This window comes from Streptopelia decaocto (assembly GCF_964273445.1).
Source record: "Streptopelia decaocto genome assembly, chromosome: 22".
In the NCBI taxonomy this organism is placed as follows: Eukaryota; Metazoa; Chordata; class Aves; order Columbiformes; family Columbidae; genus Streptopelia; species Streptopelia decaocto.
The window spans coordinates 6,368,060-6,380,605 of NC_138677.1; the positions used below are offsets into that span (position 1 = coordinate 6,368,060).

The following is a 12,546-nucleotide window of genomic DNA, read 5'->3' on the forward strand; positions in this document are numbered from 1 at the left end:
AATATGCCAAATATTAAGAGAGATGTTCCAGAGAAATCAGTGGCCGATGGTCGGAGCTGCCGCGTGTCTGCACGCTCCTGAGCAGCAGCTCGGGATTTCCAAAAGCCAGACTTCCCTGTGTTATTTAAGCCGAGCACAAGCTCCACCCGGGCACCTGTAAATCACTGGGAATCATCAGAGGAACCGATCCTTCTCCCCCCATCCAACTATGCCAGGGACCAGGGTGCGCCGGGGGGCGCAGAGCCCAGGAATACAAATAGAAACACGCAAGAAGCAGCTACGGTATCTACGGAAATCACCTGTCTCTCCCCAGAGGCTGTCGAAGCTGTTGATCTGTGCTCGCTCCACCTCCTCTTCGTCTTTTTCTGGAAGATCGAGCAGGTAGGAGACAATCTACAACAAAATCGGTTCGACTCACAGTCACTCAGCTACTAAGAATTTCCCAGCTTTATTTAATTAGCTGCTCTGATCTCAGCACATCACTTATGTGTTCATGGATTACGCTTAACAAAAGCAAAATCTAAACTCAAGCAAATGTGAGGAGCAAAATTTAGCAGAGAAACCAACCGGTGCAAAAATCCTCCAAGACTGCTTCTCAGTAGGAACACCTACATCATTTCCACATCACAAATCTTTATAGGAGCAGGGTGTTAATCTCTTCTCTCTCCTCAACACGCAGCCCAAACCTCTGTGGTCTCACACTCCCCTAAGAGCGCTGGAGGAGCTGTAAGAACACGCTGCTTACCCGTCCCTGCTTTATTCCAACAACTTCGAGGCTCAGAATCACAGCATGTCCTGAGCTGACCCACCAGGATCATCAAGTCCAACTCCTGTCCCTGCACAGGACAACCCCAAAATTCACACCATGTGTCTGAGGACATTGTTCAAATGCTTCTTGAGAATCATCGGGCTTGGGGCTGTGAGACCTCCCCACCTTCTCCCAATATCCAACCTCAACCGCCCAGCTTGTTTCGCTCCCTCTCCCGGACACCTTCCCACACCACGGGGTTGGCCAAGAGATCTGTGAACCCCACAGTGGGATGGGAAAGAGAGCGAGAGCAGCACAGAGGCACCGATTCCACCTCCAAGACGCTCTCTGGTCAGTGTTTTGGCTGGGACACGTCGCCAGCCCTTGTTTGGCAGCCGGTGGTGCCCAGAAGGCCGTACCTCGGTGTAGCCCGTACCTCGGTGTAGCCCGTACCTCGGTGTAGCCCATGCTGGCGGCGGCGATGAGCGCCTGCTGGATGGCGTGGCTCTTCTTGAAGACGCCCTGCTGCTGCCCGGCCACGCTCCAGTCGCACTGGATCAGGAACTTCACCACCTCCAGGTGGCCGCGCAGCGCGGCGTGCACCAGCGCGCACTGCCCGTTCTTGTCCAGGTGATCCACCTGGGGGAGACACAACACCAAATCACACCTTCGTTTCTTCAGTTTCCAGCCCCGCTTTCAAAATAATGCCACGTGTGCAAAACGAGCATGTCTTCTGGTCAAATATCCCTTCCATGAGCATTCTGTAGGTCATACATTCCTGTTCTCAGGCAGGGAATGCTGTTTCTTACCAATCAATATCAGAGTCACCAAACTCTCCCAAAACATCCCAAGAGAAGCACAATTCTATTTTCCCTTCACACTGTCCTCACATTATTACAGACAACACGGCAAGATCTGAGCGACGCTTCAGTCATCCCGACTTCCACACCAGAGCTATACAAACCCAGATTTTGCCTTCCCAACTGAAGCTAAACATATAGAGAAACCACAAATTGCTTCCAGGAGGCTCCACTTCAAAAATCAGCACAATTTTCTTCTTCAACAAAATATTTAAACTGGACTCATTATGTACAATTAAAGCTCCAAACGCTCACCGCAAAGCTAAACAAAGGGTATTTTTCTAGGACGAGTCTGATGGAAGATTTTGGAAAACGTGTCTCGGGGAGATATTTAAAGATCGCTCCGCGCTGCAAGAGCGACGCTGCCATTCGAACCTCCCGAGGCTCAAGGACTCTCCAGAACACCCTTTGCTATTTCAAGCAGCTTTCAGAGGCTGTGGCCGCGTTACCTTGGCCCGTTTCTTGCAGAGCAGCACGACGATGCTGAGGAACCCGGCCGCGGCCGCGTAGCCCAGGGGGGTGAGGCCGCTTTCGGAAGCGGCGTCGACGTTGGCCCCAAACTCCAAGAGCAAAGCCACCATCTCGGCGTAACCCAGGTGGGACTGGACACACAAAATGGGGGCGTTGTTCAGAACTTCGGTCCGATAATTCACGTTTGCGCCTCCTAAAATCAGCAAGCGACTGACCTGCAGGGAGGAGAGCTCCTGTGAGCTGAGCTTTATGGAGAGACGTTGGTTTATTGTCAGGGCAACAAGAGAATTTAAACCAGAGCCCTCTGCACACACCCAAGCAAACACGGACGGACATAACATGCCCAGTAAAAACACTCCCCCAATACACGTTCCATGTCAGGCATTCCCCGCATGGGAAGGAGCTGGGGAAGCATCCTTCCGGCCGAGGAACAACCCGAAACCTGTATCACCGCCCGAAACCCCTCCTGCCGCACAGGTAAGTCACTTACGCCAACACGTTCATCTGAGGCAACGCAAATGGGCACAAAGTGCCTGAACCAGCACGTGCTGTGGTGCTTGGCACCACCGAGTCAGTGCCTGAGCCCTCGATGGAGCTGTCGAACCCCACATGTTTGGGAAGGAAAACTACAATTTGCACAGGCCCAAGTTCACCACTCAGTAGATGCAATTAAAGGGAGATCCCTGGTCAATGCGAAGAGCTGAGGGGTCACCCAGGTGGTGATAAAATGCCAATGGACCGGCGGTTTCTCCCAGCGCGGTGGGCGGCGGGCACGGGCAGGGCCTGCAGACGCCCATCCCCATCACCGCCCGGCGCTGGAGCCGCTCATGCAAGGGCTGAACCGCCCAGCCCTGCCCCCCGGTACCTTTATGTTCGGGGTGTAGAGATTCCTCAGAGACGCCAAAGCCATCGAGAGCCCTTCGGTGCTGTAGGAGATCCAGAGGCCTTGCAGGATGGAGGACGATACCCCCACCTTTTTACTCAGCCCCTGCAGAATGAAAAGGTGGCTTAGATGCAAGCTTACCAATACAATTTGCCACATGCGACCTTTGCAATTAATAAACTCGCATAAATAACTTGCAAAGGTTCTGTAGCCGGTCTCAGGCTCTAGGAAAGGCAGGATCAAACCGTGAGCAACCTGCCGCCATTCGGCACCGCCAGCAAACGCCGCGCCGAGGAGCACGGCACGCCGCTTTTCACATGTTTTAATAAAGCACGTGTTATTTTGGCAGAACTGCTTCACAAAGTCGCCTTATTAATCACACAGTCAAAGCAGATGACAACATCTGCTCCCAGCAAGATGAGTGAAGGAAATCTCAACCACAGCCTGGAGCGGGATTCCTGCGCCTCGGACCAGACCCTTCCCAGCCAGGTCCACCAGCAGGACGTACATAACGTATAGAACGTCTGACATCTTCTCCAGCAACACTCATGGGCAGAGCACAGAACTGTTGAGCAAGTTTCCCCGCTCCTAGCGATATAATAGCTATTCTGTTTATATTTATAATTTATCTAGAGCCATCAGACGGGAGCTCAAGGGCGAGGGGAACGGTTTGCAAGCGCAGCGCGGAGCTTCGCCCGTGCTGTGGGGGCACCCTCCATGTCGCTGTTCTATCGATTGCCCATAAAATCCGCAGTTTCCATGGAAATCCTACGGTTATCTCGAATCCTCTCTCGATACGCAAACCCCCGTTGCTGGTCCCTCGCGTGGTCGCTGCTGCGGGTGCAAAGCAGCAGGATCCCATCTGAGTTGGGCAGATCTCTGTACAACAGACCGACACGGGCACGGGGAGCAAATAGCAGCACACGGGATTTCTCTCCTCTAAAGGACCGTGTGCAGGGCCCATCGGCTGAACCTGCAGCCCCAGCCCCTCCGTGTGGAGGACGTTCTGATGCGCCGCACCAGCCGCCAACACGTTTGTCACTTGAGATGGTTTTACCATAAAAAGAAGCAGCAGATTAGACAAGCTCTTATAAATAACAACTCCAGGCGCTTGTTTCCTTCAGAATTCAGGGAGCTAAATACAGAAAAGTATCTGCTGGTGTTCAGAGGCGGAGAAAAGGGCTCAGGAATTTCAGCCACCATTAAATGCTGCTTTCAGCATAACACAGCACAGGGCATTAGAGGTCAGTGTTGAATTTCAGTCAGCCTAGTACAGTATAATTGGACAAATGGAAAACAATTTTATAATAAACGGTTAAAATAATTTTAAAATAGTTACAATACCATCAAACCCAGAAATAAGCTGTTTGAGTCCCCATCGGGAGCGAGGGACAGAGAACGCACTTTGGGAACAGCCATCTCAAGATCACCACCTGCGCTATAAAAATCTCAGCCACCGTATCAGAACATCTATACTTAGATATCAGTGCAAGACATAAAAGATGACATTTATCCTTTACAGAACAAATACACTGAGCACCATTATCACTCAGCTGCTGAAACAAAGCTGCCCTGTTTCTCCTGTCCAGGCTGTACGGACGTTATCTGTAACTGAGGGTCTGCGGCCGGTTAACCGCGGGATCTCTCCCACGGCACCGGCACTTCCCGGCGCCCCCTCCGCCCCATCGCAGCCATCGCACTGCTCACCAAACGCTGACAGCTTCACTTCACCTTCATTTTCGTTACCTTAAAGATATGTGCTTTGAGGATGTGATGGCCCAGCTCAATGGTCTGCTGGCGGTTTAGTTTTCCTTCTTGACGGGAAAACCAGAAGGCAAGTAACGTGTGGCCACTCCTAAAAGCAGAACAAAGAATACGTCAGTATTCGCTGCTTACGCCAACAAAACAGCTTTTTGACAACGACTTTTGCTCCTACTCCTTGTCCTGGAATAATTCTCACTTGTAAAGCACCAACCAGCTGCATCCTTTATTATCAGTGATCACCAGCAGCTCAAAGCACTCAACACTGAAGGACAGCAGAACTAAACCAGCACATTGACTATGGCCACAGTGGCTCTGGGGCCGGCAGCGGCGCAGCTGCACGGAGCCGCAGCGCCGCTCCACAGCCGCTCTGCGGCAGAGCCGCGCTCGGGGAGCGTCACCAGCCCCGCGCCACCACAAACGGGTATTTGAAACAGCCACGCTTCGAAAAAACTCCCTTTGAACGACACGGGCGTCCTGCAGCCCCGGCGCGTCCCGCAGAGCAAGGAGCTTCATTGCCACACAAAACTCCGCCTGAATACCCTCTCCAGCTTTTCCAATAATAAAGATGCTACCGGGCTGGCAATCAAAGCACATTAAGTAAGTGACACATCGAGCCCTCGTTAAGGCAAAACATAATAAAAGAGACAACAACTTCCTTCGTTAATGATGATTTTTACCAGCATTTTTAAACATACAGAGTTCATGTTTAACACCAGGAGTTCGGCACGGCCGGGGCCTCCCAGACGCGAGAAGCTGGTTCTCCGCACAAAACGCACACGGTACAACGATGTGACGCACTGCAAACCGTTTCGGGATGCGATCGGCAAATATCTGGCAAAATTCCTGTTTTTTCCAACAAATGGATATTCTTTTTAAAGGCCGGGCACCCTCAGAGAGCCCCTTTAACCCACTTCATCTCTGGAACGCAATACAAATGTGACTGCACACGAACGCAATCAAACCCCTTCCAGCCAAAGGAAATCAAATATGATCTCAACCGCGGCTTCAAAAGGGCTTTTAAGGACAGGGAACGTTATTCGCTCCTTTGGTAAAGCAGAAAAGTGCTTTTGTGTGGCGAAATGGCAAGTGAAATCTGACAGCAGACAAGGGGTTCCGCAGCTCCCCACCCGGGGAGCCTGAGTCCTGTCCCCAGATAAACGGGGTAACACCGAGGGGCTGGTCGGGCGCAGGCGGGGGTGGGGTTGGGTTGGGTTGGGTTGGGCTGGGTTGGGTTGGGTGGGGTTGGGTTGGGCTGGGTTGGGTTGGGTGGGGTGGGGTTGGGTTGGGCTGGGTGGGGTTGGGTTGGGTTGGGTTGGGTGGGGTTGGGTTGGGTGGGGCTGGGTTGGGTGGGGCTGGGTTGGGTGGGGCTGGGTTGGGTTGGGTTGGGTTGGGTGGGGTTGGGTTGGGCTGGGTTGGGTGGGGCTGGGTTGGGTTGGGTTGGGTTGGGTGGGGCTGGGTTGGGTTGGGTGGGGCTGGGTTGGGTTGGGTTGGGTGGGGCTGGGTTGGGTTGGGTGGGGCTGGGTTGGGCTGGGTGGGGCTGGGTTGGGCTGGGTGAGGCTGGGCTGGGTGGGGCTGGGTTGGGTTGGGTTGGGTTGGGTTGGGCTGGGTTGGGTTGGGTGGGGCTGGGTTGGGTTGGGCTGGGTTGGGTTGGGTGGGGTTGGGCTGGGCTGGGTTGGGTTGGGTGGGGCTGGGCTGGGCTGGGCAGGGTCCGGCCCAAGCGCTGCCAGCCCTCCTCTGGCACTGCAATACAGGGATTTGTTTGAGCGGAGCCCGGGGAATAACGGAGCGGCCGCGCTCAGGTCCCCGCGGCCCCTTGAGAGCCGGCGCTGCCCCGCGCCCGGGACAATGTGGTGATCCCAGCCCCGCTGCAACACGGTGGTTTTAATCTTCTGCCCGAGTCTTTAGGGGATTCAATGAAATCCAAGACCCATTGTTTTGCCTCACCTTGAATTCTAACAGCACCTTCGCTTCGCTGAGTAAAATCCATCCCATGCGAATGCAGAGAAAACACTTAAGACACAGCCCGAGTCTTGGTGAACACTTTGGAATTTCAGCTAATAACAGTTTATTTTAAGAGCATTTCGGAATTTTGTAATACCAAAGAAAACGAAAGTCAACGAACCCATGTGCCATAATGACCAAGTGACCTACACACGGAGGAGCGAACCGGATCACGTGTGAGAAGCTGATGCACCATGTAAGGACCCAACCCCATTTAAAGCTGTTTGTTGTATCCCTGATTTCTATAAATACCATTTGCACCGGCTCCTTTTCTTGCAAACTTTCTAAATTAAGTATCTTTTGACTGGGGATTGTTATTTGTCAATCAGATCAAGCGTTCCACCAAAATGCAAAAAGCCCTTATTTTTTTCTAATGTATACACTCCCTCCTTTTGTTGGGTAATACATAAAAACATTAATTTTGTGTAGGAAAGCTCTCCGCGTGCAGCATGCCTCCCGGGAGGAAAAGGAGAATGTAAAAGACCTCCACGGCATTGTATTATATTGTATTAAGAGCCAGCTCTGCGGGAAACCATGGCAACGTGGATCAGCCCCAGCGCCGCGTCCCATCGGCCGCGGGCCACGCAGGGCGCCCGACACGGCTCCGGGGCAGAGCGGCCCGAGGACGTGCTACCGGAGGGATGTCAGACAGGAGGCGTCCTCAGCCTCGGCTGCCCTGAGAGGGGGTGGATGAACCGTCCCTGAGACACCCCAGGCCAGGCTGGACGGGGACTGAGCACCCTGAGCTGGTGACGATGTCCCTGCTCATGGCAGGGGGGGCACTGGGGAGCTGGGGAGGTCCCTCCAACCCAAACCATCCTGTGCTTCTATTCCAGGAGATCAGAGTGACTGCCCGAGGAACACAGATGTGGATTGAGAGCACCTACAGGAGCTGAATCCAAGCCAGAGGTGAAGATCTAAAGGCTTCATTTTGCTCAGGTCCCACGGACGCTGCGAAGTTCCCTGGGCAGTGCAGACACGAAACCTGTTTCTATCCTGCTCCAGAGGTTGTGGTGACAACTGGGGACACGCCGCCGCACACACAGCGCGGGGTGGGCCGGGGCCACCACGAGAAGCCAAAGTCCGGATTAAGACAGTGACGCGCGTGCAATGGCACAGAGGGGACCTTCTTACTGCCTGTACAAGAAAACAGACTCCACGAATGTACGTCAAACCCCGAGTGTTGGTCAGAAGAGCAGCCTGGGCAGAATCAATCTCTTCCAGTTTTACTTGTCAATACTGGAGACGGCTCCTGGCGAGCCCGTCACAAATCAGCCGGAGCAGCCGCTTCGTCTGACCTGCTGTAGCCTTTTAGCTCACGATGAAATGAATCATTCTTACTTCTCTCCTCTGACTACACAGCAAGTCCAGACACGGAACTCAGATGTTGATACTTCAATCTGGACGGAGTGATTTCACTCTGGGGTCCGTATCTGCCTACAGCTCCTTTACCGCTCGCCGGTCCTTCCGCAGCAGCGCAGGGGTAAAACATTCTGTTAGCATGATAAAGCACAGAAAAGAACTGCGTGGAAGTTTCTGATTAAATCAAGGCAGAAAACCGCCCAGCATTGCAGCAGCGTTTAGGTTAAGAAACACAAGTGAACGTAGAATAATAACCATCTTTTCCATGTACCAGTCACCAAGGATTGAGTCGTTCCCTACAATATTTCATGTTATTTGTCAACTAGACGCTTGGTTAATGGCGCTGCACTGGCAGGCTGGAAAGTCACCACTGCAACGCTGTTTAAACGCGCTGACAACGGATTGTTTTGGAGGCCGGTTATTAAATAACGGTGGATGCCGGGGGTTCCCCGCAGCGACAGCGTCGCCCTTCGGTGCCCGCTGCCCTTTGCTTTGGACAGCAACGCACAGGGGACGCTCAGAGAACATCTCAGCCTGGAGGATGGGGAGTTGCTGCCTATTTTAAAAGCATAGAAAAATGGGATAATTTCTGGACATCGTGTTGTTCCTTTCGCTGCTTCCGAGAATATGGAACTCGCTCTCCTTAACGAAACGAGGGAGATGACCCTGCAGTGCTGCGGACACAAGGCCCATTATCCTGATCTCCTCCACGAGGTGCTCACACCTGGGCCGTCTGTCAGGGTACGTCAATTAAAAGCAGCTTCACAAAACCACATTTCACTTCAAGGCTCTTCTCCCGGGGAAAAGCAGCAGCCTCAGCAACTTGACTCTTGACGTATCGCCGTGGCAAGGTCAACACGCTTCTCGTTAACGGCGCATTTCTGCAGCGCTGGACGACGCGCTTGGGAATGGCCCACACAGCGGCCGAGTCTCCATTCCCAAGCGAGGAGAAAGAATCAAACTTGCTGCGAATAAACCAGGGGTGGGCAAATTGTCCCAGGCAACCCCTGAGAGCCGGGGCAGAGGCGGCTGTGCTGCTTGTACAAGGAATAAAAGGGAAAATCGTTACTTATCTCAATTGTCGCCGAGGTTCACCACGCTCTGAGCTCAACGGCTCAATGTCAGCTCTTCCCCCCGAGCCGGGCAGGAGGATCCTGAGGAGCACAGCAGCTGAGGCTCAGGGCTGGAAACGCCTTACGCAGCGACAAGCACTTAACGACTCCGAGGAAGGATATTAAATAACTGCCATTGATTGATACAAAGACACCTGCTGCTGTGAGACACTGTACGAGGGTTCGCTCGATACCACCATCGTGCAGAACCGACTGAAACAGAGAAGATGCCCGTTGGGAGGAGCTATATAGTATTTTTCTACCAGAGCCTGTTTACCACAAAATTTAAAGTGGTAAATTACTCCGACACGGCGAACAGCTCCAGCTGCTTTCACCTGCCAGGTGGTTCCGTGGTTCCAGCAGGTACCATCGTGTTTTCTCCGGGCCGAGCGCGGAGCCCGGGGGAGGCGCTGGCACGGCCCTGGAGCCGCGCGCTTCCCGCTTCTTTATAACCACATTTTAAGAAAAGGGCAGGCAGAGCTTACAGGGATAAACCACCAGAATTACAGACACAGCGTCTGTCTCCACTCTGCAGCAGAAACAGAGATAACGTTCATAGTGATCACTGGGTTTAGAGAGTATAAGTCTAACTGTGATTAAATTCTGTTCCCTGTGAGCTAAGCCAGGAACTCGGCTGCTGTCAGGACACAGATTACGGATGCATGTACAGCCCAAAACTGCTAGAGCCCGATTCTGTCCCTTCCTTTGCTTTCAAAAAGACATTTAGTAGCACCACGAGGAGCGCACCCTCAGAAAGAAGCCAACTGCAAGAGACGCATCCGCACTGTCCATCCCTCATGTCCTGATCCCCGCTTCACGCAGAGGAGAAAGGAGGACGGTCCCGACTCCAGGCGGAGCGGGCAGGACCGATCTGCCGGAACGCCAGCACGGGACCTTCCGAGGAACAGCTCGTGGGATCGGTTATTTCCAAGAACCGCACGCAGACCTAACGGGACCGGTACAGGTGTAGGGATCGACAGCACAGGCAGCACAAAGTCAGGTCACGACGCATCCGTGCGTAACTTCGTCAAACAAAACGATTCAGATCCCAGTACGAGACATACGTTTGTAAACTCTGATTTCTCGGCGCGTTTGCTTACCTGGGATCACAGAGAAACTTGGTCTTTTCACCTTCTTCTCTCCAAATAAGCCACTCTCGGAAAGAGGGGTGAACAAACATTCGCGTCATGTCTCTACGTTTGATAAGAAACATAGAAAGGTTCTCCATCCTCTGCTGAAAGTCCTCCCACTCCAAAGTGCCCTCAATGTTACCTGCATTAATGGCCTGAAAAATATGTTCGTCTGTTAAAGGGTGCAGAGATGCCACTGCCACATTCAAGAGAGGCATAACCCGATCAAAGGAAGACTGCGTTGGGAACTTCATATTGCACTGCAACAGGTAAACTTCCGACAGAGACACTGGCACTACTTTGTAGCTGGAGCTTTTCAGTACTAGATATCCCTTCTCTATGAGATCAAAGGTGAGTTTCAGGTACAGGTAGGAGCCTTGGCTCAAGGTCTTGAGGTGAGAGCTGAGCTTGCCGAAGGTCGTGTTGTCCATCTTGCCGTTCAGCGAGATGTTGTTCTGGATCTCCGAGCTGCTGTGTATCCGGTGGAGGATGTACGCCTGCAGGTCCTGGTCTATGGCTTCGTTCTCTTCCAGTCTGTCCAAAAATATCCGGTGGAAGGGCAACAGCTTAATTATTTCCTACAAAGAAAGAAAAAACCACAGATACTCATGCTGGCAGTGTTTATTATTCATTAAGTAAACGTAACTCATGTTGCAATAGCACCTTTGAGACTCCTTTAAGCCCTTTTCCATCAGGACAAGCAAACGAGATGGCAGCTTGTGCCCTCAGGACCTCACAACCTCATCTATAATCGAGCAGATTGCATGTGAAACGTGACTGTAATAACAATGAAGGGCACGGTTCCTCATACGGCATCCATGGAAAGGGCTGGAAAATCCACCCGGAGCAGCGGCCTCGTCACTCCCACCCATCCCAACCACGTACGGACACGCCGTCCCTGCCGCTGGCACTGGGGATCACCTGGGGACAAACAGATGACGGATCCGAGGCTAAAGGACGTTCTGCTGAAGCCACGTGGAGCGTGCTGTGGGGTCACACAGCGGCTCTCAACGGGGACATGCAGGACAGGTAACAGCAAATACCTTCCAGTGCAACATCAATACACCTATCTGCTGCAGGACAGTGAAACCAGGATGCTCTCATCCTCACTGATGATGCTTATGCAACATAAACCAAAGATCAAAGGCCCTTCCAAGGGAATTCTTGCTCTCAGTCGCTGCAGAATGAGGAGAAATGATGCAACGGAGCTGGGCGAGACAAGTGCAGAATCCATCAACTCCCAATGAAATCAAGAGGGTGAGCACAGTGTGAACCTCGAGCTTGCAGTGAAGGCTGCAGGGCTGCAAAAGCCCTAATTAAATGAGGAATTCAAGTCATAGGGACTCCATTTACCTACGATTGCAAAAAGATTTCTTCCAAATGATGTTTAATCTACTCCATTACTGAGCGAAACAAGAAGCGCAGCACAGCCTGTGCTGCTGTTCCCCCTGGAGCTGGAACCAGGTCCCTGCCAGGACCACAGCAAATCAACCCCTGCATCTCAGTGAACATCAGCAAACCCCCAGGAACATGCTCATGGAGGTCGGTAGAAATGAACTGCGCAGCCCTGTGCTACTCAAAGAAACGGGTAATGATGAAAAAATGGGAAACAGAGCGGCCCTGAGCCGGCTCCCGAATGCGCCTCATCCTCCTGACGTCTGTCTCCTCGGGCTCCGACGCTCAGACCAAACGTTCCCACCAGTGATGCTGCAAATCAACCATTTCTGCTGGGAAACAGCTGAGAGAGCAGATCTGCCCGAACTGGGTCACTGTGCTTGCTCCCCAGCTCACTCCATTAGACGAGCACTTGAGCCAGCAAACTAAGGTCAGCTTAACCCTTATGCCAAGCTGAGTAGCGAAGGCTGGAGGCAAAAGCCTGCCCAGCTGCGAACTAGAATGAAAACACTTAAGAATTACCCAAACAACACTGAGCTTAGAGCTTCAGCACTTGCTTGGGATATTTTTCATTGAGCTGAATAATGTCTTGGCCTGACACTGACTCCTCCAGAGCGAAGCAACAACACCTTCAGGCTTTGGGGTGTGAAGATGTGCACCCCTTCACCATTCTGCAGGGAGGAGAGGACGTTCTTGAGCCGCACAGGCTGACAGACAGCAGGACATGCCCCAGTACACCAGCATCCCAACGCTTGGGCACGTGAGCCGTGTCACTCAACTGAACAAAGCGATTTGCTGATGAACATTTACTGACGTGAAG

General features: G+C 52.6%; 1 protein-coding gene across 2 annotated transcripts in view; it reads right to left on the minus strand.

The window, feature by feature from the left end:
- The window catches only part of TANC2 (tetratricopeptide repeat, ankyrin repeat and coiled-coil containing 2), a 120,529-nt gene that overhangs the window by 22,612 nt on the left and 85,371 nt on the right, over nucleotides 1-12,546 (minus strand). For both annotated transcript variants that reach the window (XM_082070867.1, XM_082070866.1), the window contains exons 15-20: nucleotides 10,302-10,909; nucleotides 4,709-4,817; nucleotides 2,945-3,067; nucleotides 2,058-2,294; nucleotides 1,202-1,387; nucleotides 300-393 (exon numbers count right to left, since the gene is read on the minus strand). In XM_082070867.1, coding sequence (XP_081926993.1) covers nucleotides 300-393; nucleotides 1,202-1,387; nucleotides 2,058-2,294; nucleotides 2,945-3,067; nucleotides 4,709-4,817; nucleotides 10,302-10,909 — 1,357 coding nt within the window. The remainder of the gene's footprint in view (nucleotides 1-299; nucleotides 394-1,201; nucleotides 1,388-2,057; nucleotides 2,295-2,944; nucleotides 3,068-4,708; nucleotides 4,818-10,301; nucleotides 10,910-12,546) is intronic.